The sequence below is a fragment of the Orcinus orca genome, chromosome 20 (assembly GCF_937001465.1).
Source record: "Orcinus orca chromosome 20, mOrcOrc1.1, whole genome shotgun sequence".
NCBI lineage: Eukaryota > Metazoa > Chordata > Mammalia > Artiodactyla > Delphinidae > Orcinus > Orcinus orca.
The window spans coordinates 27,221,626-27,244,436 of NC_064578.1; the positions used below are offsets into that span (position 1 = coordinate 27,221,626).

The 22,811-nt window shown below is 53.5% G+C and overlaps 1 protein-coding gene across 5 annotated transcripts; it reads right to left on the bottom strand.

Annotated features, from left to right (window-relative positions):
• Positions 1-506: 506 nt before the first annotated feature.
• DRC7 (dynein regulatory complex subunit 7) lies at positions 507-19,075 on the bottom strand. Of its 5 annotated transcripts, XM_049702795.1 has the most exons (18): positions 18,991-19,075; positions 18,477-18,707; positions 17,886-18,060; positions 16,721-16,846; positions 15,832-16,026; positions 13,943-14,098; positions 12,885-13,103; positions 10,273-10,401; positions 7,537-7,609; positions 6,542-6,670; positions 6,224-6,352; positions 4,990-5,210; positions 3,763-3,978; positions 2,929-3,039; positions 2,731-2,841; positions 1,660-1,854; positions 929-1,068; positions 507-835 (listed from the first exon to the last, which is right to left on the bottom strand). In XM_049702795.1, exons 2-18 carry the CDS (start codon positions 18,671-18,673, stop codon positions 742-744), a joined length of 2,616 nt encoding a protein of 871 aa, XP_049558752.1. In that variant the 5' UTR covers positions 18,674-18,707; positions 18,991-19,075; the 3' UTR covers positions 507-741. The 5 variants fall into 5 exon arrangements, with proteins under 5 accessions (XP_049558752.1, XP_004264979.2, XP_049558754.1 ...); XM_004264931.3 differs by lacking the exon at positions 18,991-19,075 and having other exon boundaries at positions 18,477-18,984; XM_049702797.1 differs by lacking the exons at positions 13,943-14,098; positions 18,991-19,075 and having other exon boundaries at positions 18,477-18,984.
• Positions 19,076-22,811: the final 3,736 nt, after the last annotated feature.

Below are 22,811 nucleotides of genomic sequence, written 5' to 3' on the forward strand. Positions count from 1 at the left end.
GTGGAGTGGGCTGAGGGAAGGGTCGTGACCCGCCGTGAATTGGGGCCGCTACCCACGGAAGTCAGAGGAACAGAGGCAGGGGTCACAAAAATGTCTTGGGAGGGAGCCACTGGAACCATGTTTAGAGGGATATCATGCCCATGAGGTCAGAGCTGGGGTTAAGACTTAGACAGACACATACTCTGGACAAGGTGTATTTTCAGAGCTTTCAGTTTCTTGTCTGCAAAATGAGGGTCATCGTATACCCACCACCACCACCACCACCACCATGGCTAGGGTGGCCCAGCTCACAGAGTGGGAATGGCAAGCCCAAGGTGTGTGCCCCAGAACTTGGGGTCTTGACGCTACACTGCAAGGGACTGGATCCCAGCGCCTCTTCTTATCAGTCACTAATTAGCCATCTGTGAAATGGGGATGGCATTGCTGTATTAAATAAGCCTTGTAAAGGTGGTCCCAGGCCATAGATAAAGAAGGGAAGGAGAAAAAGGCTGGTGCTGGGGCCCGTGAACCATGAGGTACAAATGGCAAATTACAAGTGTTTATTTACAGGAAAATCAGGAGAAGCAGGAACAGATGGCTGCAGGGAGGTGGTGCAGCAGCGAGGCCAGGTGCCCAAGTGGATGGTCATTAGCTGGGCATAGGGAGCACGTGGGCCAGACTTTGGGGGAGGTGTCTTTCTCTGGCAGCTTCACTGAGGCCTCAGGAGGGGCAAAGGACCACAGGTGTGGGGACTGAGAAGCATCAAACAAAGACTTTCAGTAACTCCACCAGGCGTGGGTCCTTGTAGAGCTTTTCCTCCAGAGCCAGGTACTTCAGTGGGGCCAGCTCCTTGTGTCTGAAATCAGGGGAGGAATGAGAGGTGGTAAAGGCTTACAAAGCTAGTGCTCAAGGCTCCTAGTGGGTCCTCTCAGCTCCTCCGTCTCCTCACCGATTGAGCCGCTGCTCCAGGATGCGGATGCGGAACATGGCCTGAGAGCAGTAACTCAGGTACAAGTCTTCATCCTCGGGTGTCAGGGTCACCTGGTTCTCCTGATACCACTGCTGCTGCTTTTGCAGCTCCTGGGTCTCCTGTGGGCACAGGGAAGAGAGAGCAGGAGGGCTGATGACGACTGACTCTTAGCCAGGCTGCAGGCTGAAATCCCTACAAGGGTCGGACCCGCTACCCCTACTGACAGGAGCCAGAGAAGCACAGGCCTGGAGCCACTGGGGTCTTGTTTAGAGGGATATCATGTCCACGAGGTTAGAGCAGGGGTCAAGACTGAGAGTCATGTGACTCTGGTCAAGGTACATTTTCAGAGCTTCCAATTTGTTGTCTGTAAAACCCACCCCCCCACCACAGAGCTCTTTGAAGCTTAAGTTAAGAGAATGCATGGGAACTGTGTGGTGTGTACCTGACCAACAGAAATGGGTCAAGGACTAGGAGCTGTTATAAGGCTCCATCCATCCACCCACCACTCCCTCCCTCCCTCCATCCACCCTTCCACCCAATGAACAAGTGTGAGGAAGGACAACTCGGTCATCTGGACACCCCAAGCACTGACATCCTCCCCCTGCCCCGATTAGTCCCTCACAAGTCTGAGATGGTGAGCAAACAGCCCTGGGCCCGTTTTCTGGTTGAGGACGCTGAGGTCCCCTCCCCTGCCAGGGCCCTGGCAGCACCTTTTCAAACCGGGCCTGGATGAGGTTGGCCTTGTCGATGAGCCGCTGCTTGAAGTCACTGAGGCACTCATCCTTGAGGCGCACGGCCTGCCAGCGTGTCAGCTTCTCTCCTGGTGGGAGCTGTGCCAGAAACGGGGCCAGGTAGTCCAGCTGGGCCTCCGCCTGCCACAGGTGCTCCTCGAGCATCATGCGCTCCTGTGGAGAGGGGGCCGGAGGGGGGAGTCCTCTTCATCAACATGTGACCGCACAAAACCAGGCCTCAAACCCAGAAGTGCTTGAGGCCTCCGAGGGGCCTGTGCTGTCTCTTGTAGCCGCGATTATTGGTAACAGCCAACTCTCGTGTCTCACGTGAATTCACGTGTCTCTACTTGAGCCCCAGAACATACCCAGCACTCAGCAGATGCTTGCTCAGTAAGTGGTAATAAAGAGTGGTTGTTAATGATGTTAAATCAAAAACTGCTGGTGAGTCCCTTTTTCTCTTCCACCCTGGGGCCTTATCTATGTCCTGTGCTGGCAGCCAGGGGCCAGTGAAGTTGGAGATGTGGGGGCCGATGCCCAGCCCTGGGAGTCTGAGAACCAGACATCTGATGCCCTGTCCTGTCTCGCCAACCTCAACCAATTGGTTAGTGAAGGGGATTTAGAAGCTGGCCTCGAAAACCAAGCTGGGTCTTGCAACCTGAGGCGGTAACATGAACGCCCTACGCGCAGAGGTCGGATAACTCAGGCCTGAGGCCAGAGTCAGCTGTGAGAGCTACTGGGCCAGGCCGCGACCTCCAGGGGAGCCCCAGGTGGAGGTGGGCACACAAATTTCATTCTTTCCTCGTGCAGTAGAGGTCTTGGCTTGGCCACAGCCCCTGGAAGTGGGGGAGACTTGGCTTGCGTCCTGAGTGCTCTCTGGGGTGACGCATGGAAATGGTCAGCTCAGCAGCAAGGACGACCACCATGGTGTCGATAACTTCATCCCCTATAAAGGGCTTTCCGAAAGAATCCCTGATCATCAGCACCCTGGAGGCCAGGGAGTGTGGCTGGGGGAGGGGTCAGGGAAAGCCAGGGCCAGGGAGCAAGGCTCACCATGGCCTCCCGATACTCCTTGCTCTTCTCGTTGCGCTTGGTGTCGTAGATGGAGATGGTCAGCACATGCGCCGCCTCCTCTTCCTCCCGAAGCTTCAGGATCTCCAGCACCTGAATTGGGAAGTGGGGGCGGACGTGGTGAAGACACACCCCCACCCCTGCCACCTCCCATCTGCCCACTCTCCCTTGGGACCCGACCTCCAGCTCTGACTCCCAAGCCTGATGCCTGGCCAACTTCTCCTCGTTCTTCAGCTTCATCATGGCCTCGTACTGGTAGAGAAGCTTCTTGGTGTGCTCCATGGGCTCCACCTGGAACAACCACCACAGTGACACGGAGAAGCAGCAATGGCTGGGGTTGTAGGCAGATTCTGGAGGCAGACCTCCTGGGTTCAAATCTTCCCCTGCCATTTTTCTAGCTGTGCAATCTCAAGGAAGTTGCTTAACCTCTCTGGGCCTGTTTCTTTCTTTTCTTTTCTTTTCTTTTTTTGTGCCGTGGCATGAGGGATCTTAGTTCCCCGACCAGGGATCGAATCTGTACCCCCAGCAGTGGAAGCGCAGCATCCTAACCACTGGGACTGCCAGGGAATTGCCCTCCCTGGGCCTGTTTCTTCATCTATAAAAACACAGCTAATAATAAAAGAGGGACTGGAGACTCAGAGGGGCTAAGGAATGTGCCAGGAGAGTGAGAATCTGAACCAGGAAAACCAGCCCCGTGGAGGTGGTGAGATCTACTCCAGCCTTGGTCCCAGGATCTGCTCTTGCCCAGGACTAGGTGGCAGGGACAATGAGTAGTGGAGGCCAGCTGGGTTGTCTTTCTTGGTGGAAAAGCGGAAGATTTTCAGAGGCGCTCAAAGAGAAGTATCCCACATGGGAGCTCTTGATGTTCCCAAGGGGCAGAGATGAATTTCCAGGCTGGGAACCAGGACTTTCTATCCCAGTTCTCCCAAGTTGCTGGGACAGGACAGAGGGCCCCAGGGCACTCTCCTCACCCCACCCCCACCTGCCCCTGCCCGCCACGGCCCCCAGGCGCACCTCAAAGCTGAGACACATGTCAGGCGTCATGATGATCTTGTTGCCCTTGCTGTCCCCCTCCGCGCGCCACAGGAACTCACGCTTGGAGGCCGTGAGGTGGTCCTCGCGGCAGTGATAGCGCAGCTGGATGCGCTCATCCAGCAACAGAAACACGCGCTCTGCCACGTCTTCATCTGCAGGCTTCGCAGGGTCGCGGGAGAATCGCTCTGTGATTTTCTGGCAGGCCAGAACATGCGTAGGATGGGAGGTGGGAAGGGATTTCTGTGCCTGAGCTGACGACAGCAGCAAAGGACACTCAGGGATGCTGGGGTCTGGGGTCATTTGGGGGGTCATGTGGAACAGCCCCTCCCAGCTAAACAATGGATCTCAAGGCCCCAGGGGTTCTCGGTGTCTGGCCACTCCAGCCCTGGATGGTGCTGGATTTCTTCTCTAGCTCCCTCCACAAGATGGGGAGCTCACCACCTTTGCAGGCAGCCTGCTCTACAGCTAGACATCCCTTACTGCTAGAAAGAGCTTCTTTGCTATTCAGACATTAAACATAGGTTGCAAATAATTTGTAATGATATGGAGAAAAAAATCTCACATTTTAATGTTAAGAGGGTGATACAGGAATTCTACCTATACACACACACACACACACACACACACACACACACACACACACAAATCTTAAGTTAGAAAAGATTCTCAAAACCAAACCTATTAATATGTGGTAATATCTGAGAATTGGCATTCTGAGATATTTTTACTTTTTACATTTTTACATGTTTTCTACATGTTTAGTCACGAGTCTGTTTTTTTTTTTTTTGCGGTACGCGGGCCTCTCACTGTTGTGGCCTTTCCTGTTGCGGAGCACAGGCTCTGGACGCGCAGGCTCAGCGGCCATGACTCACGGGCCCAGCCGCTCCGCGGCATGTGGGATCCTCCCGGACCGGGGCACGAACCCGTGTCCCCTGCATCGGCAGGCGGACCCTCAACCACTGCGCCACCAGGGAAGCCCACAAGTGTGTATTTTTTATAACAGTAAGGAAATAATACCTCCCTGGCCCAGCGGCTGAGGGCACCATCTGGCATCGGACAGACCTGAGACTGTGTGTTTGGTAAAACTGGAAAGGTCGCTCAGTAAAGAAGTTTCCCTGGAGGGAGTCAGGGCTGTTCGCCTCCAGGGGTAATCTTGGCCCACCAGAGGGGGCGGGCACCCTGTCCCCAGTCCCAGCGAGTGCTCACCACCACGGGCCGGGGGTTTGACTCTGCACTGTTCAGAGACAACTTCTTGATCCGGGGCCCGAAATTGACATGGCGGTAGGAGAGGAGGTCGGGCCGCCCTTGGTAGTACTCCGTCATTGTCCTGGGCGTCTCCTCCCGTTTGATCAGGCCGTCCACGCGGGCCGTTTCATAAAACTCCATGACGCGGTCCATCTCGGGTTGCATAGACGTGTATGAGTGCGCTGCCGGGGGAGGGGCCGCGGAGAGGGCTGGCTGAGCACTAGGAGCTCTGGCCCCTGGCTTGATAACCCGGCCCCTGGCCCCAGGGAGGAGCGTTAGTACGTAACCAGTGCCCTAGTGCTGGGTATTCAGGCTGCTTCCAACTTTTTTGCTATGATCAACACCATGATGAACGTCTGCAGTTTGCATTTTTTGTCCTTGACTGCTATTTGCTGAGCAGTAGAACTGCTGGTCAAAAAGCCTACATATTTTAAAGCTATTATTGATTGTTTTGCCCAACTGCTCTCCAGAAAAGTTGCGCCAGTTTGCTGTCATACCATCAGTGACAGGGATTCACTTGCTCACACCTGGTAGGACCATTTTTTTTTCATCTTTGCCAACATAAGGGTTGTAAGATGGTCCCTTATTGATTTAGTTTCTTTCTCTCTCTCTCCCTCCCTCCCTCCCTCCCTCCCTCCCTCTCTCTCTCTTTCTTTCTTTCTTTTTTTAAAATTTCAACCACCAAGCAAGGTTGGTCATGTTTTTAGATGTATATTGACCCTATGTTTTTCCTTTGTGAATTCTTGGATCAGGTTGTGAATTCCCAGGACGTGTTCTTCCCTCCCTTCCCAGCCTCCTGGGCTCGTGGCCGTGTCTGCACCTCCATACTTCTGCCCTCTGCATCAGTCTTGTGGGGACACTTGTTGGTTTTCTTGCTCAGCATCCTAACCCCTGTAAATGTGGCCCCCACTGGATGCCCGATCCCAGCCACAGCATAGGCTGCGGCCCTGCTTTGCCTTTCCTGGAAGAAACCTGTCAACGTTTCCTCGGATTTTCTGTGTTTCCCCTTACCTCCCATGTGTCTGCTTTGCCTAGGGAGGAAGAGGCCCTTTCTGTTGCTTGCCGCCCAAGAACCCTGTCAATACGTGGATGCTGGTTCCTCCCACTACATGCCAGCTGCAGGGAGGCTGCTCTAAGGAGCACGTGAGGCCCCCAACCTGGGCACCTAGCTGGCCTAGCAGTGGGGTCTACGCACCACGCAGAGCCTGGGGGTGGCCCGGCTTGAAGTAGTCGATGTTCAGGCCCGTGACCTTGTTTATGTGCTTCAGCTCCAGCATATCCTTCCGGTTCTGGAACCACTCCTTTATCTCCAAAATCTTGGTACCTGTAGGCCCCAATGCGTGCTTGAAGCAGCCAGGCCAGCTCCCTCAGCCTCCATGCCACCGCTCCCAGCACACGGAGGCCAGCAGGGCCCACACTCACACCAAGAGAGGGGCAGTGACATGACCGAGGTCACGTGGCATGTTGGGGGACCCAGCTCTCCTGCTCCCCGCAGCCAGGGCTGCCCCCTTACACTGCAAGTCCTCGTAGGTGGTGAGGCGGCACACAAGGCCGTTGTTGTTGAGGTACGGGGCCCACTTCTCCAGCCTTGCCCTCTTGTACTGTATCACCTTCTTCCCGTTTGGGCAGCGGGTCTCGAACGCTGCAGACACAGAGTGGGTTGGGGTCCTTCCTCCCCAGATCAGGGGAAGGGAGGGCCAGCTCCCCCAGCCCCCCAGCCACTCGTCAGCCTCTGTGCACTGTGCTGTCTGCAAGGCTCCTCCAGCCCTCAAACCTGCTCCATGGAGGCACAGGAAGAGTCACCAGGGGTGGCTCCTGCCCTGGACGAGATCTCAGCTTGAGCCTGACCACACCACACTCTCACTGCCAGGCCTTGGCTGGAAACACCATCCCCTCCTGCCCTTACTGGGCTGACTTATTCTGATCCCTTAAAACTTAGTTCCCATGACCTCTCCTCCCAGAAGCCCTTTCTGCCCCCCACCCCAGCCTCCAACCCCCTGGGTTCCCATGACACCCTCTTTAGCCCTTCCTACCCTGTTGGGATGGCCTGGGCCCTCCCCATGGGTCTAGGCACTCCCCCACGGGAACCTCAGCAGCCAGCAGAGGTTGGTATGGGGCACAAGCGTGCCTGTCCCCCTGCTTTCCCTGCCTGCCCCTTTTTGGTCCTGAGACCCCCTGTGCCCTCTGGGTACTGTGCACAGTCTCCTCCTGGCAGAGTGGGGTGAGGGATGGGAACAGCTGTGTCCTGGTCCTCGGTCCTCCATCACCGGCCACACTCCATCATCCCGGCTGGGTTAACTGAGCCCTGTCCTGTATGCCAGGCTGGGGTCAGGCCCCAGGCTGCAGAGCTGAGTGCGTATGTTGAGAAGGAAAAAATGAAGAGGTTGCAGCAGAAAGCAGGCCATGGGGGTGGAAATGAGGGACCAAGGCAGCCTCTGCTGGTATCCCCCTGTCTAGTTGTTGCCACAGACATCCCCAGAAGCCCGGAAACGAGTGAAAGTGCAATACCTTCTGGGGAGATCTCAATCTGCTCCACCCACGAGCACGGCATGTCGAAGCTCTTATCCTCATCCTCCTTGCCCTGTTGGGAGAAGTGGGGGTGGGGTGGTGGTTCTGATCAGGGCTGGGCCGTGGACCCGAAGTTACGGTCAGAGCCTCTGCCTCATCCCCCAGGGCCAAGCTGGGGTGGCTCGTCAGCTCCCCCAGGGGAGCCCAGAGGTCTCGAGCAGTTCTGACCTGGCTTGACCCGAGACAGGGGGGAGAGAGGAGGAGTCAGCTCCTCCCTGTACCCACCTGGTGCCCGGCGAGGACAGCAACACCCTGCCCTGCATGCCCCACCTTCCCTCTGTCAACAGAGGCATGAGGAAAGCCACAGGCCCTTCATTAAAACTGAGGCTCGGGCTTCCCTGGTGGCGCTGTGGTTGAGAGTCTGCCTGCCAGTGCAGGGGACGCGGGTTCGAGCCCTAGTCTGGGAGGATCACACATGCCGCGGAGCAACTGGGCCCATTAGCCACAACTACTGAGCCTGCGTGTCTGGAGCCTGTGCTCCGCAACAAGAGAGGCCGCGATAGTGAGAGGCCCGCGCACCGCGATGAAGAGTGGCCCCCACTTGCCGCAACTAGAGAAAGCCCTCGCACAGAAACGAAGACCCAACACAGCCACAAATAAATTAATTAATTAAATTAAACAAACAAACAAACAAACTGAGACTCAAAGCAGTTAAGGGACTTGCCCAGGACCCCTAAGCCTCAGTTTTCTAACTGTAAACTGAACCCCCTGGGAGGATTGACTGATAAATGTACATAAGGGTTTGGGACACTGCCTGGATGCCCTTATTATTTTTCTTTTTGAGCCTAGTTTCCCCATCTGGCAAATAAGGCCTGGTCTAGACAAATGGTCCTCAGGTTAGGTAACCACAGAAACTTGGATAAGATTTTCTCAATTTAAAACTTTTCTCCCCACCAAATTGCTCAGACCTCTGACGCCTGCTCAGCTAATCTGTTCACATTTTGAGGCCAGCAGGGGGCGCCAGTGCCCCAGGATTTACTGCACAGGGGAGGAGGCTCTCTGGTCTCCAGACATGAGGACGCTGGCAACACTCAACACCATGTGCAGGTGGGTCTACACAGCTATGCCAAGCACATCACACCAGTGGTCTCACTTTGTCCTCAACCAGTCCCAGGAGGTAGAACAGAACCACTTTTGAGAACCCAGACTTGGGAGCCAGACTGTCAAATCCCAGGTTCAAATCCTAGTTCTGTCACTTACTGCCTGTGTAACGTTGGGTACGTTACTTCACCCCTCTGTGTGTAAGTCTTCCTATCAGTAAAATGGGACATGATAATACTAGTACCCACCTCGCCAGGTAGTTGTGAAGACTTAGACAAGTTAATTTAAGTTAAGCACCTACTGGCACTGAGAAAGGGGCATATGCGTGTTACCTATGGGCTGAATTGTGTCCCCTCAAAATTCACATGTCCTAACACCCAGCACCCCAGAATGTGACTATATTTGGAGATAGGATCTTTTTTTTCTATTTTTTTTAATAAACATTTATTTTTGGCAGCATTGCTGCGTGCGGGCTGTTGCGGCGAGCAGGGGCTACTCTTCACTGTGGTGCACAGGCTTCTCATTGCAGTGGGCTCTCTTGTTGTGGAGCACAGGCTCTAGGTGCGCGGGCTTCAGCAGTTGTGGCACACGGGCTTAGTTGCTCCGCGGCAGGTGGGATCTTCCCGGACCAGGTCTCAAACCCGTGTCCCCTGCATTGGCAGGTGGATTCTTAACCACTGCACCACCAGGGAAGTCCCTGGAGATAGGATCTTTAAAGAGGTAATTAAGTTAAACTAAGGTCATTAGGTTGGGCCCTAATCCAATACGACTGGTGTCCTTATAAGAAGAGGAGATTAAAACATAGACACGCACAGAGGGAAGAGGCTGAGGACCCAGGGAGAAGGCACCCTCTACAAGCCAGGGAGAAACCAACCCTGCCGACACCTTGACTTCCAGTTTCCAGGGCTGTGAGAAAATAAATTCCTATTGCTTAAGCCACCCAGTCTGTGGTGCTTTGTTTTGGCAATTCTAGCAAATGAATACATCACTTATTACTACCATGAATGTAACCAACCCCACTCCCCCATTTCACATGCAGACGCTGAAACTGAAGCTTCCAACATTTAGGAAGTTTGCCCAAGATGTCAGAGCCAATAGTGAAGGCCTCTGGACTCCTGACTTCCACGCACAGGGCCTCATGCAGACCTGCCTGACGGCCCCTGACTAGGAGATCAGAGATGACAAGGCCAATGCCCGTCAGAAGGGCTGACTGGATGGACAAGAAAGGCCTGGAAGTGTGTGTGGAGGATCATGGTGACCACGCAGGAAAGGCCTGGATGTGAGGAATGGCTGGCCCTGGGGCTCCCCTGGCTTGTGGAGAGGGTCTTATCACCCTCCTCCAAGGGGCATGTTCGCTAGGCGCAGGGCAACCCCTGAATGCAAGTCCCAGCCCTCCCCTGCACCACTGGGGGGTCCTGGGCAGGTCACTGGACCTGTCTGGGCCTCAGTCTGCCCACCTGTAAAACGAGGGCATGGCCCAGGCCCTTCTGCTTTGAGGAATCTATAATTGGTCTATGTGGACTGCCCCCCACGCCATACCCATACACGTGACGGGGACATGTGTCAGGCTGGCCCGAAGCAAGACAGGTTGTCGAGTCCCCTCCACTCCCCGGCCTCCAGCCCTCAGAGGCTCACCAGATTTTCCACATCATCGTCATCGTTCATCCCGTCGTCCTCCTCCTCAGTCAGGGACAGGAGAGGCTTGTCAGTCTCCAAGAGCAGGTACTCCCACCTCACAGGGTCTCCCAGGTCAAAGACCAGGTCCTGGTGGAGGAGGGGATCGCTGAGAGCCCTCCACAGTCGCCACGCCCCCTCCTGCTCCATGGGGGGCAGGGAACAGCCACGCCCAGGGGGAGAAGGCACCAGGCTGGGTCTCAGGGGGGCAGAATGTGGCTCCAGGCCGCCTCTGAGCGTCCACACCTGCCCTCCTCATCCCCGCAGGGAGACCGAGGCCCCAGGGGGGCTGGGACTCCCTTCCTGTGTTGGTCTCTGTGAGAGACTTGGAAACTCTCTGGCCTGGGATGGCCTGGATGTGGAGGTCAGTCTACATTGTCGGGGGAGAGCGGCACCCGGGCAGTGTTTAGAGCAAACGCAAGCCAGAGAGATTGTACAGGCAGGGAAATGGCAGGTTCATCTTTCTCACCCCGTGCCAGCAGGAAGGGAACTAGACATGCACGCAGAAGAGGGAAGTGCGAATTTCTCTCCCCTGGTGTGGGTCCTTCACCTATTTTCAGTCCAGCCCACCTGAGCCTGGGCTCACCTGCCAAATAACTCCCAGCAGGTGGGGAGCACCATGTCCCCGTCTACCTCCCCGGGGTGGTGTGCCCCCGCTCCCAACTCCAAGATGGAAGCTGCCCACAATGGTTTCAACATGAAGCTCCGCTGACACCAGTCCTAATGCTATAGTCCTCACTGTCCTGAGTCCTGGAGGGCTCTGCTGGGAGGTGGGAGGGGTACACGAGGGGGGAGGGTAGTGAGGGAAAGAACTGCTTGTAGATTTAAGAGCCAATAGTCCAGGCTTCGTGGAGAGGAATCAAATTACACAGATGTTTGAATTTCTTAAAATCATGTCCTCCATTCTGTCACTTTTTTTTTTTGGCTGCACCGTGGGGCTTGTGGGATCTTAGTTCCCCGACCAGGGATTGAACCCGGGTCCTCAGTAATGAAAGCTCGGAGTCCCAACCACTGGACAGCCAGGGAATTCCCCATTCTGTCACTTTTGTAAGTAGTAAGCGGTAGTTAGATGTTTTGCTGCTTTATCTTAAAGTTCTATCTCTATAGGAAAAGCATAAACGAAGGGACAACTACGACATCCCAGTCTCTGAGTGGTGCCTCACTCCAAGGCCATTTCAGGGTTCTTTGAAGGGGACTTCCCTGGCGGTCCAGTGATTAAGACTCCGCGCTTCCAATGATGGGGGCGCGGTTTCAATACGTGGTCAGGGAACTAAGATCCCACATGCCACGTGGCGTGGCCAAAAAATAAATTAGGAAGAAAAAATATCAAGGTTCTTTGAAGGAACAAAGCAACCACTCCTGTGCTCATGGGGCAGTAAAAGTGACAGCCAGTGTCACGGTCTCTTTCTTCGTGCCCTCACTTGGTGATGCAGTACTGCCCCTCTGGCCTCACCTTCCCACCAGGCCACCCTTCCATCTTCATCTCATTACTTCTATTATCCCTGATATAAATTTCCTCCACCTGGCACTGGTACAGGGTGTGCTGGGGGGAGGCTGAAGGAACTTCCACCCAGAAGAGGGCCAAAGGAGGACTGCAGCGGCCTGCGAAGGGCTGTTATCCCTCAGAGGGCTCTGACCACCGTGGCGGCTATGAGCTTGGGCTCTGGCGGAGGTGGTCTGGGCTCTGCCCCATCTGTGTGGTGAGGAAGACGTTCTTTCTCTAAAATGACAGTAACGCTAGCTAACCTTTACTGAACAGCATGGGATTATTCTAAGCACCTACCGAATGTTATTTTCCACAACCCTGTGAGGTCGTTGAGGACCGAGCCACCCTGGACTCAGGGGCTCAGGGAGGCTGGGGGCTGGCTGTGTCTCCTTTGCTGAAGGCAGGTGCATCTGAATGTGTATCAAATCTGCCCGCCTCCCACACGGGGGCGACAGCAGTCCCTTGGAGATGTTCACTTCGGTATAGGGGGCGAGGGGCCCAGGACCTACCTTTGGGAAACTGGCCTGGTTGTAAATGGAGGACCTTGGAAATAACAAAAGAGCACAGGACTTGGTGCCTGGAGCCTGTCTCTCTTTTTATTTGCATACAGCTCAATGAATTTCCATAAATTGGGTGCACCCAGGTTCCCTGCCCCCGGATCAAGAAACAGAACATTGTCCAGACCCCAGAAAGTCCCCTGGTATCCAGTTACAACCTCCCTCCAACTGTGTGCACGTATTTTCAACTTCTGTAAATGGCACTGAGTTTTTTATACGTATGTATGTATGGAAATTCATTGAGCTGGACGTGTAGGATGAGTGCACTTTCCTGCATGTGTATTGCACTTCAATACAACATTTTAAAAAAATCAGATGAACTAACAATCCACATTTTATAAGAATATACAAACCAAAAGAGCGACAATAATCATATTGAAACGATTATGTATGGGCAAAGGAGTGGGCCCTGGGCACTCAGCTACAGGGAAAGTCCAAAGCCCTCCTGGCCTGGTGGCCAGATCTCCCCACAGGTCACACCTGCCTTCACCCACTGTGCCAGCCATACCCGCCCAGGCCCCGCCCAGCACCTTGCAGCAGTTCCAACAGTCCTGCATGTTGACCCAGTAGTTCTTGTGGTTCCAGAGGCTCTCTATTCCCAGGAAGTGGTCGTCTTGGGTGCTGTAGCTGCGTGCAGTGAACGGGTCAATGAAAAAGCTCTCGGGCACCTCGCGTTTCCCCGACAACACCAGGACCCAGGAGTGTACCCGCAGGCCATGCAGGGGGTCGGTCTTTGCACTCTCCTGCTCCTGCATGGAAAAGGTGGGTGACCATGAGCCAGATGGATGGGAAGGGGGCCATCAGGGGCCCCCTGGGGCTGGGGAACTGGCGAGAGAACTGAATGCTGATCTACACTGCGCTGTTGGCTGGCTTTGTGGCCTTAAGGACATCACCCCACCTCTGAACCCATCTTCTTATCAATAAATTGGAGGATCTGACTTGACCTGTGGTTTACAAACTTGACCTTTTAGAGCTCTAGGGTATCTGGGATTTACTGTCTTTCCATGTTGTGATTCTGGGTGAGATTTCATCCAAAGAAAGATAGAGGGACACCATGTGGCTTCATTGTCTGCATCCCTCTGGGCAAAGGGTCACTGTGCCACGTTCATTATTGCATCCCCAGGGCCCGGACTAGAGTAGACCCTCAGTAAATACTATATGGAAGGAAAGGAAAGAAGGGAGGGAGGAAAAATAGGTGAGAGGGATGATGAGAGTGTGGGTGGATAGAAGGAGAGATTGGAGGATGGATGGATGGAAGGAAGGATGGGAGAATGGATGTAGAGTGTATGTAGGTAAATCTTCAGTGAGAGTCTGAACAAGGACACCAGAACTGCACAGCATAAAATGAGTTGCTTCAGGCGGCAGAGCTGTCTGATGTTAGAACTCTGTCACCAGAAGCTGGCTGACTACACTGGGGATTCCCACAAGGCCGGGCAGAGGTGGGGGGTGGTGGAAGGTTGGAGGAGGGGATTTGGACCTGGGGGCCCATAAACACATCCCTTCGTGATCCGTGTCTGTTTCCCCATTCCCAGCAACCCCCCCTCTGGAGCTGAGTTCAAGGGTTGAGGGCTGAGGATGGCGGACCCACCGCGAGGCGCTCCCCCTGCTTCAGCCGCTTCTCCTCCTCGGCCTTGACTCCCTCCTGCCTTTTTATCTCCTGCTCCCGCTCAAACCTGCTTGTCAGGTCCCTGGGCGGTTTGACGGCGTACTTCTTAGGTGGTGCCTTTTCCTCCTCCTTGACCATCTGTCATGCAACAAGAGAAAAAGGGTCAGCAGCCCTTAGTGGCCCGCCTGCACAGCTGCTCCCGGAGCCTGCTGGCTTTCTGACCCTGAACGTAGAAAGAGCCTCAGCTCCAGACCTGTGACCATGGGCCAGTCCTCCCACTTCCCTACCCACAGGCTCTTCTGTAAAAGTCACTGAGAATAATGAGAACATTTTCCCCAGAGTTATTCTGACAAGTAAAGACAGGAAAATGTCCGTCTGAGCTGCCCATCCGGGCAGGAGCTCAGGAAATGCGATTTCCCCTCTTCATTTCCCACGGCCTAGACTAGCTCGATCTGGATCTGATCTAGAAAGTGGGACAAATTGCCCGGAGTCAGATTTTCCAGATTTTGTCACTGCAGGATTTCATATGTTGACTTGAAGTGAGAGTTTACTGGGCTAGGAAAGAGAACAAAGCCTTCGTGTGTGTGCGTTTGTGTGTGTGTGTGTGTGTGTGTGTGTGTGTGCGCGCATGAGTGCGCACGTGTATACAAATGTGTGCTAGGTGGCAAGAAAAATGTCCAGGAAAAGACACCACAGAGGCTGCATAAGGGGGCCTATTATGAGGAATAAATAGTGAATCTCCATGGTTTAGAGTCAGACAGACTGGGCCTTAGCTCCCAGGTCCCCATTTACCAGCTACGTGACTTTGGTCACAAAAATTGTTTCATCTCGACACACTCATCTGTAAAAGAGAAGTGATAATTCCTACCACGCAGCGCTATTGAGAGGAGCAACCAAGTCAATGGACATGTGAGTTGTTTATAGACTGGAACGCTCTCAGCATCCATTAGCTATTGATATCATTTTCATAATTAAAATTTGGGCTAAGAGGCCCGTATGTGAGTTCTCAGGCCTTTGGAGCCAAAAGCAGTGATGGAGCTTTTTTATTCCATCCTTCTTGGGGAGGTGGCCCTGAGAGAGCAGGCAGGGCTCTCACCTGGTACCTCCCCCTCCTTCTCCGCCAGACTGCAGCCCCGGGGGCCCCAGGTGCTCACACAGGTGTAACACAGGTGCATGTGCATCACGCCAGATGCTCCAGGCCCCTGGATCCTCTGCCCTGAGCTGCAGACACCCGCTGGGGCTTGACCCCGATCACAGAGTCCTGGAATCAATCCAGTTCATGAAAAGCATTTCCTGCCAGTAGTATGGCTATTTTCCAAATGCAAAGAGATGCTTTTATGATTCCCACAGTTAAATTCACTTAAGAGTGTTGTGTTCACAGCAGCCTCGGGTCATTACGGTGCTCTCAGTCAACTGATATAAAAACACAACCACCAGCTGCTGGAGGGCTGGTGAATTCTGTACTGTTAAGAGGTCCTTTTTACCTGGGAGGGGGAAATAAAAAGAAGTAAACGTCTGTCTGTTTGTCTGCATTTTCCTTATATGAAAATGGCTGGATGGATTTTTATCAAATGCATAGGATAAATTTGGAAGAATTTGGCTTAAGGTATCAGCCATACGGCATTCACAAATGCGGGGAACACAGTAGCCGAAACTGAGTTACAACAAGGGGAGAGGAGCAGCCAGTTTGGAGAAATGGGCTGTGAGTATTAAGATGCCAAAGATGGAGAAACCATCAGTGGTTTGAAATATGAACTCCTGAAGGGCTGCCTGGCGATGGAGCTGGGGCAGGGGCGGAAGCAGCAGGGACAGGTGGCTTTAAGGGTGGCGTGTCTCGCGCGATGCTGAGGGCAGCATAAGCCCGGCCGTACCTCCTTGGGCTTCACGGTGAGTGGGCACACCTCTCGAGTCAGGTCCATGTGGCACAGGTCCTGCGAGCCATAGCCGTAGACGCAGTAGGCATCGTAGCCGGCGCCGAGGAGCATGGAGCAGAGCAGCGTGCTGAAGTCAAAGCAGTTGCCCTCCTGGTACTTGAGCACCGTGGTCGAGGAGTACAGGTAGGAGGGCTGGGCACAGCCAGCTGGTCAGCATAGCCACCCGGTTGCCCCCACCCGCCCTCCCTGCTCAGCAAGGGCTGGGCGCCGGGGCCAGGGGGCCGGCTGGGCCCCACCAGGGCTCATCCCCTTTGTCGGGTTAGGGAGCCTGCTAAGAATGGGGTGAAAACCACAGATCCCGTGTCCATAAAGTGCAATCCAGGTTTGCCTAGAATTGCAAGGGGCCATGGACTTCCTGATGGGAAAGACCGTCTGGGATGTCGAAGCTTCTGGTCTGTTGCTCTCTGATTGGTCATTTTATGGTTTTATTCCAGAGTTACCCTCACCTTTTACCTCCATCCTTCTCTTCTCTCTGTTTCTCAGCTCTCCACTGTGTACGTATCCTCATCTCCCTCCCTCCATTCTTAATGAGATTGAGCTGGTCAGAAGCCCAGAGATGTGACCTTGGACCATGGGCAGCAGGCCCTCCCCTCTCTCACCTTCCCCACCTCCCGAAGTCCTGAAAGGAAGACTCTGAAGGCAGAAAGAGGCAAAGCAGCCCAAGAGGTGGGAGCCCGGGGACCAGGCTGGCTGTGTGACCTCAGGCAAGCGGCTCTCTCAGCCCAGACAGACTCATGGGCTGTGTCCTGAGGCTGGCCAAGCCTCCTTCTCCCGACCCGCCTGGCTTCCCATCTCAGGCCTCATGGCAGCCCCAGGTGGTGCTTACCGGCTTGAGGGGGTCGGGCAAGGGCACCACGGACAGGAAGTCTGAGACAAACTGGGCGCAGGTGTCCCAGTTGTAGAGCTCAGGGTAAGGCATCAGTGTGGGCCGGATGGTCGTGCTCACGAACTTCTGCAAAGGGAGAGACCACAGGTCCTGGGGGGAGCGCTCCACCTGGGAGGAGACCATGGTGCTCCCAGGAGGCCGGGGGCCTCGGGGTAGGGAGGCGACGGCTCTCTGGCCTCAGGCTCCTCCTCGGTGCCTTGGGAGTTGGAGGAAGGGATCCCTCAAGGCCCTTCTCCCCAGATCTAGAATAACCCCATGCTGTCCGGGGTGCAGTGATGTGATCACCTCCGCCCCACTCGGTGCCGCCAGACCTGCACCACCTCCCCGATCCCCCAACAGCCCTGTGAGGCAGGTCCCGCTGACCGATGAGGAAGCCGAGGCTCTGCGAGGTGAGCTGACTTGCTCAGGTTCACAGTCAGTAGCAGAGCTGGGTCTGTCTTGACCACCCTGGGGCTGGGGGCCAGGCCTCTGGGGTCGCCCTGTGAATTTGAGGAAGGCCCCACCTAAGGGGCAGCCCCGGTGCAGACCCCACTGACGGCAGCAGGGCAGATGCAGGCCTGGGGTTACCAGATCCAGAGAAGAGGGGACTAGGGATCTGGACGGGAATGGCTGAGTTTCAAATGCTGGCAGCTAATACCAGGGTGAAAAATCACCAGGTGGGCCAGATAAAACAGTCTGTGAGTCCCTGTCAGCCTATGGGCTGCTGCTTTGCAACCCTTGGATTCGTCCCCTGCCATGCCATCTACAGGTGGGGAAACTGAGGCCCAGAGAGACTCAGGGATGTGCCCTGGGTCACAGGGCGGGAAGGAAGGAGGCCAGCGCTTGGGTCCTGGCCCATTTTGTCTTATTTCTCAGCTTTTCCCTGCATAGGGCTGGCCTCGGGGGCCGGAGACCGCACTGCGTGTCTGGCTGCCCCTTAGGCGGGGTGTGCCGGCTCCAAGCCACCACAGGCCCCCAGGGCTGACTCACAGCGGGCCTGCTGGGGCCTGTGGACATTTGAGTTTATGCTGCCCCTGAAATATAAGCTTTGACCCACGAGAGGTCTGTGCCTGGCCCACCTCCCTCCACCCTCTGCTCTCCAGCCCCTGGCCCTGCCCAGTCTTACAGGCACGTTGCACTCGTTCACTGGGTACAAGAAGAGGGGCACGCGGTCCGGGCACAAATGGCTGTACTGGCGGGAGAAGTTGTCTGCCACCTGCAGCAGGTGTTCCTCCTTGGGCGTGTTGCTTTGGTAGGAAAGGGGCAGCTTGGAGGTGTCAATAGCATCCTTGGTAAAAGTCCTGTGTCCGTAAGAGGGGTGGCATCAGTGTGCGTGAGGCTGGGCCTGGCACACAGGGAGCCCTCCATCCACCTTAGCTGCCTTTGCTCTATCCCGTCCTCATTAAATCCTCACCACTACCTAGGAGGGAAGTATCATTCTTATCAGCTGCCCTTTTAAACAGATGAGGGAAATGAGGCACAGAGAGTTTGAGTGACTTGCCCAGGATCACACAGCTAGGGAGGGGCAGAGTGGGGACTTGGACCAGGCAGCCTGAGAGCACAGCCCTCACTCCTAACCACCTCCTTCTAGGTCCTGGTCCTGCCTCCCAGCCCAGGTACCACCATTCTGCCCGGCTCTCCTGCTGCCTGGCCCTGGTCTGACTCTCACTGGGGCTGCTGGGCCAAAGCCCCCACCTTCCCCACCCCCGGCACTCACGAGGGCTTCTCCGGGATGGAGACCTCAATCTCCGACAGCTTCCTCTCCAGGTCTCTGAGCATCTCCTGCGTCCTGGTGGTGTCCTCCTTCCGCACCTCCATCGGCCTCATCATTTTCTTGGCCCTCTCGGCCCTCTCGGCCTGCTCGGCCCGCTCGGCCTCCTCTTCCTCCTCCACTTTCTCCTTCAGGACCTCCATCTGCTGTGTCTCCGACTGTCTAGAGATGAGGTCTCTGTAGGAGGAATAAATGCACTCTGAGTGGCCGACTTCAGACCAGGAAGGAGCCACCAACATCACCTGTGTCCCTCGGCGGAGGTTTTAGGTGGTTTAGATCACGAAGGGAGGAGGCGAGTCCCTCCTAAACTTCCTTTCCATCAAGGAGAAAGTCTCCACGTGGTGCTAGCACACCTGTAACACATTTCTGACATTTGCAAATTGCCCTTTAAATCCGACAGCGCAGGTCACAGACTGAGAGCTATTGTCAGCACATGAGCGGGTAGCTCAGGCTTACTAACCTTGCTTTGTTTTCTGTATATTTATTCTGCCAGTGACCTTCTCTTTCTGGCAGGTGATGTTAATGCTGTATGGATAACTGTAGTATTATGAAGTTTCCTATTAAATATATTTATGAAGTCCAGTAAGTTTAAATTTAAAGAAAATTATTCATAATAGTAAGGAAGAGAAAAAAAAAAGAGGTAACATCACCAACTTGGAACACAGAGAGGGCAAAAATGGGGCTGCCATTAAGGCACCTGGACAAGGGGCAGGTGGGAGTGACACAGCCTCACTCTCCTGGCCAAGCCCTGTGTCAGCTCTCAGGGTGGGGGACCTCTGTGTGGTGGGACACACTGAAATACCATATGTGCTTGTGTGCCCTAGGGAAGCCCTTTTCAGAGCCCAGCCTCACTATGGTGGACCAAAGATCCAGTCCCCTTGTAATTTCCGAAGTGATAAGAACACCAGACGCGTCTTTTTTCCTATTGCGGCAACTCTGGGTGAGCCCCTGGATGGCTCCTGGATGGGGATATGTCACCAGAAAGACCAAGCCGTGATTAGAAGCTTGGAATTTTCAGCCCCTCCCCCATCCTTCAGAGAGGAGAGAAGAGTGGAAATGGAATTAATAATTGACCAAGCCTACATGAGGAAGCCTCCATAGAATCCCAATAGTAGGGGGTTCAGAGAGTTTCCAGGTTGGGAAGGTGACGTCCTGGGAGGATGACACATCCCAACTCCACAGGGACAGAAGCTCCCGCTCTCAGGACCTTCCCAGACCTCTCCCTGCGTATCACTTCATTTACCTGTCCATTTGTATCCTCTACCATGTCCTTTAATAAACTGGTAAATGTAATTGTTCCCCTGAGCTCTGTGTGCCTCTCTAGCAAACTAACAGAACCCAAGGAGGGAGTCATGGGAACCCCCAAATGGTAGCCAAGCCGGACAGAAGTTGTGGGTAATCTGGGGACCGACTACTTGCCATTGGCATCTGAAATGGGGTGGGAAGAGGCTTGTGGGACTAAGCCCTTAACCTGGGGGATCTGACGCTATCTCCAAGTAGGCAGTATCAGAATTGAGCTCAGTTGTAGGACACCCAGCTAGTGTCATGGGTAATTGCTCGGTGGGGGAAAAACCTACACATTTGGTGACCAGAAGTGTCAAAAGTGAAGGGTTCTGTGTGAGTAGTAAAGGAGAAACACAGAAGGTGGGAGACTGAACTGAGTTTTTCCATTACAGACCCTATGAGGCAGATATAATTATAATACCCACTTTGCAGAGGAGAAAATCGAGGCCTAGAGAGGTTAAGTGCTCTGCCTAAGGTCACAGAGCAAGTAGCAGACCTGGGGTTTGAACCTGTATATTTCTGGCTCTGAAACCCATGCACTTAAGGGCCTAAAGAGATGGGAAAGTTCTAGAAGGGATGGTTTATTGGAGGCAGGGTAAGGAAAGACACATAAGGGGAGAAGGCCAAGGTGTCAGTGTGCAGAGGGGGACAGCCACTAAGATGGGCCCTGAGCCCAAGGTCACAGAACACCGTCATCAGAGGTGGAGCTGGGCCAGAACCTGCAATATTTATTCCTTAAACCAGGCTGCCTCATCAGCTACAGCGTAGTTTGGGGAAGGCAGTCCTGCTTTACAGTTTCCCCAACTCTGCCCAGAGGTTTTCCCCATCCACAAGCCCTTCCCTGGATCCCCCTCCCCAGCCGGAACCTCCTCCTCCGCCCCGCCCCTCCCCTCACGCACGCTGAAAACTTCCCCAGAAAGTTTGCGGCTGAAAGCCCCCCAGATAGAAGCAGCCCCCTTACCACCCACACCCACGCCCTCCCCCTGCCAGGCTGCCAGGCAGGGTCCAGCCACCCCAGACCCCTGCTCCCATCTCACCCCTCTGAGGACAGCCTGTACACTCTGTTAGCTCGTCTCCGTGGTAACATCTTTCAAGGCTGACGGCCGGTCCTGGGAGAGGAGGCTTCTGGGAAATGTAGTCTTTTGACACTACTCAGGTCTGGGTCCAGAAGACCCACTGTGGCATGTCCCTCAGCCAGTGGTGGGCTGGAGCCAGCTTGTGCCAGCTTGCAAGAGCTGATTTTTTTAAACTTCAGGAATGTTTGTGAGCCCGTTGACAAACACAGCCATTATTAAAATTTAAATTATAAAAACGTATAAGTAAATAGATTATATTAAAAACAAAGGTAATAAATACTCAAAACTCATCAGTTCCTAATTATTTTACTGCATTTCATTATTATCTAAGCTCTTGAGGTCATTTATGCCTATTGTATCTTTACAACGAAAATATTATGTAAGTGTGAGCTACTCTGAATCTTTTTCCTTCAGTGATGTCATATTGATAGCTTAAAATTGGCCATGAGATTATTTACACCACAGAAATTGGCAAATGCTACAGACTAGGGCTTTTTCTCTCATCAGGTAGTTGTTAAACATTTACCAGGACACCACGGCTTCTGCTCCATGCATGGTCAATGTGGCCTTCTTCAAAACATACGGAAACCAGTGTGGGTCCTGGCATGGCTGCCTGTCATAGTGGACAGAGCCAGGCTCCCTGAGTCTTGGTTCTAGTCCAGGCTGGACTGCTGGTTTAGTATATAACTCATGGGACAGAGAAAACTTATCCATTAGGTTAGTGGCCCATGAACATGCTTAATTTTAATTTATTTTAAATTCCGAAGAAAAAATGAATAGACTGATAATGAATATATAATTATGAATCCACCCAGGATTATAATTGTCTTTGTACCAATGCAGTCACAAAATATAATTTTTTCTGTTCTGTTTTTAAAGGAAAGGGCCCACAAAACTTGTAATGCTGCCTTGTAGTGGGCAGCGGGGTCCAGAGAAATACTGCAGGTGTCCTGACAAGGTTATATAGTTGCTGTTATTGATGAAAATGTAGGAATCACCTCATTCTCAATAATAAAGAATAATTTTTTCTTCTGGCTGGAACATTACGTAGTCATGAAAAATAAAGTGTGAAGGATAAATTAGACCAAGGGAAATCCCCAGAGAAGGCATGTGGACATCAGTCCTGGATTTCGCCCTGGGATTACCTCTGTGGGGAATTCACCCAGGATGAGGCCAGGAAGGGAGGAGGAAAAGGCAAATGTGATATGTTAGGCTGGTGGAATGGAGCACAGGCCTCATTGCCCCTTTTTTCCCATGCAACACCTAATTTCCTTTGTAAAGTGAGTTATTCCCCTTTACCCACTCCCATTCCCTGCCCACATAGACATCATTCTGATGCGCTCCCCCCGCCAAATGAGCATTCTTTGGCATACTCCTGGTGTTTTTAATTTGTGTTAATGATATTGTATTAATATCTCTATTTCTTACATTTTCACTAAGAACTGTGTGTTTAAGATCCACCCCAGTTGCTGTGTGTCCATGGACACACAATAATTACCTCTCTACTCTCCCAGCAGTGGACACCCTGCTTTGCCATCAACTTCCATTATGCACAGGTAATGCAACACATGTCATCGGTGGAGTCCTTTCTAGACCAGTAAATGTTTCTCTGGGGTAAATACCCAGGAGCGGGATGGTTGGCTCAGCAGCGGCACCTCACTTTTCTCCAGGCAGCGAAACCTACACGGTCCCCACCTCCCACAATGCACGGGGGAGCCTGGTACCCTTGACCCCACCAGCAGCTGATATTCTCTCCCTTCCTTATGTTTGCCAGTTTCATAGAGGTACAATGAGATCTCGCTGTAATTTAACATGCCTCTCTCTGATTACTAATGATTTTAAATGTGTCTTTATGTGCTAATGTGTTAGTTTTAGGCGTTTCCTCCTCTGAAATTGTCTTTTAAAACCTCAGACCATTTTT

Excerpts from the sequence above, each read along its gene's own strand:
- DRC7 (XM_004264931.3), bottom strand. The coding sequence starts at position 18,769 with ATGTTGGTGGCTCCTTCCTGGTCTGAAGTCGGCCACTCAGAGTGCATT. Across the intron at positions 13,104-13,942 it reads AGCAGGGGGAGCGCCTCGCG|GAGCAGGAGAGTGCAAAGAC; the intron begins GTGGGTCCGCCA and ends TTTTCCATGCAG. Across the intron at positions 10,402-12,884 it reads ACTGTTGGAACTGCTGCAAG|GACCTGGTCTTTGACCTGGG; the intron begins GTGCTGGGCGGG and ends CTCCTCCACCAG.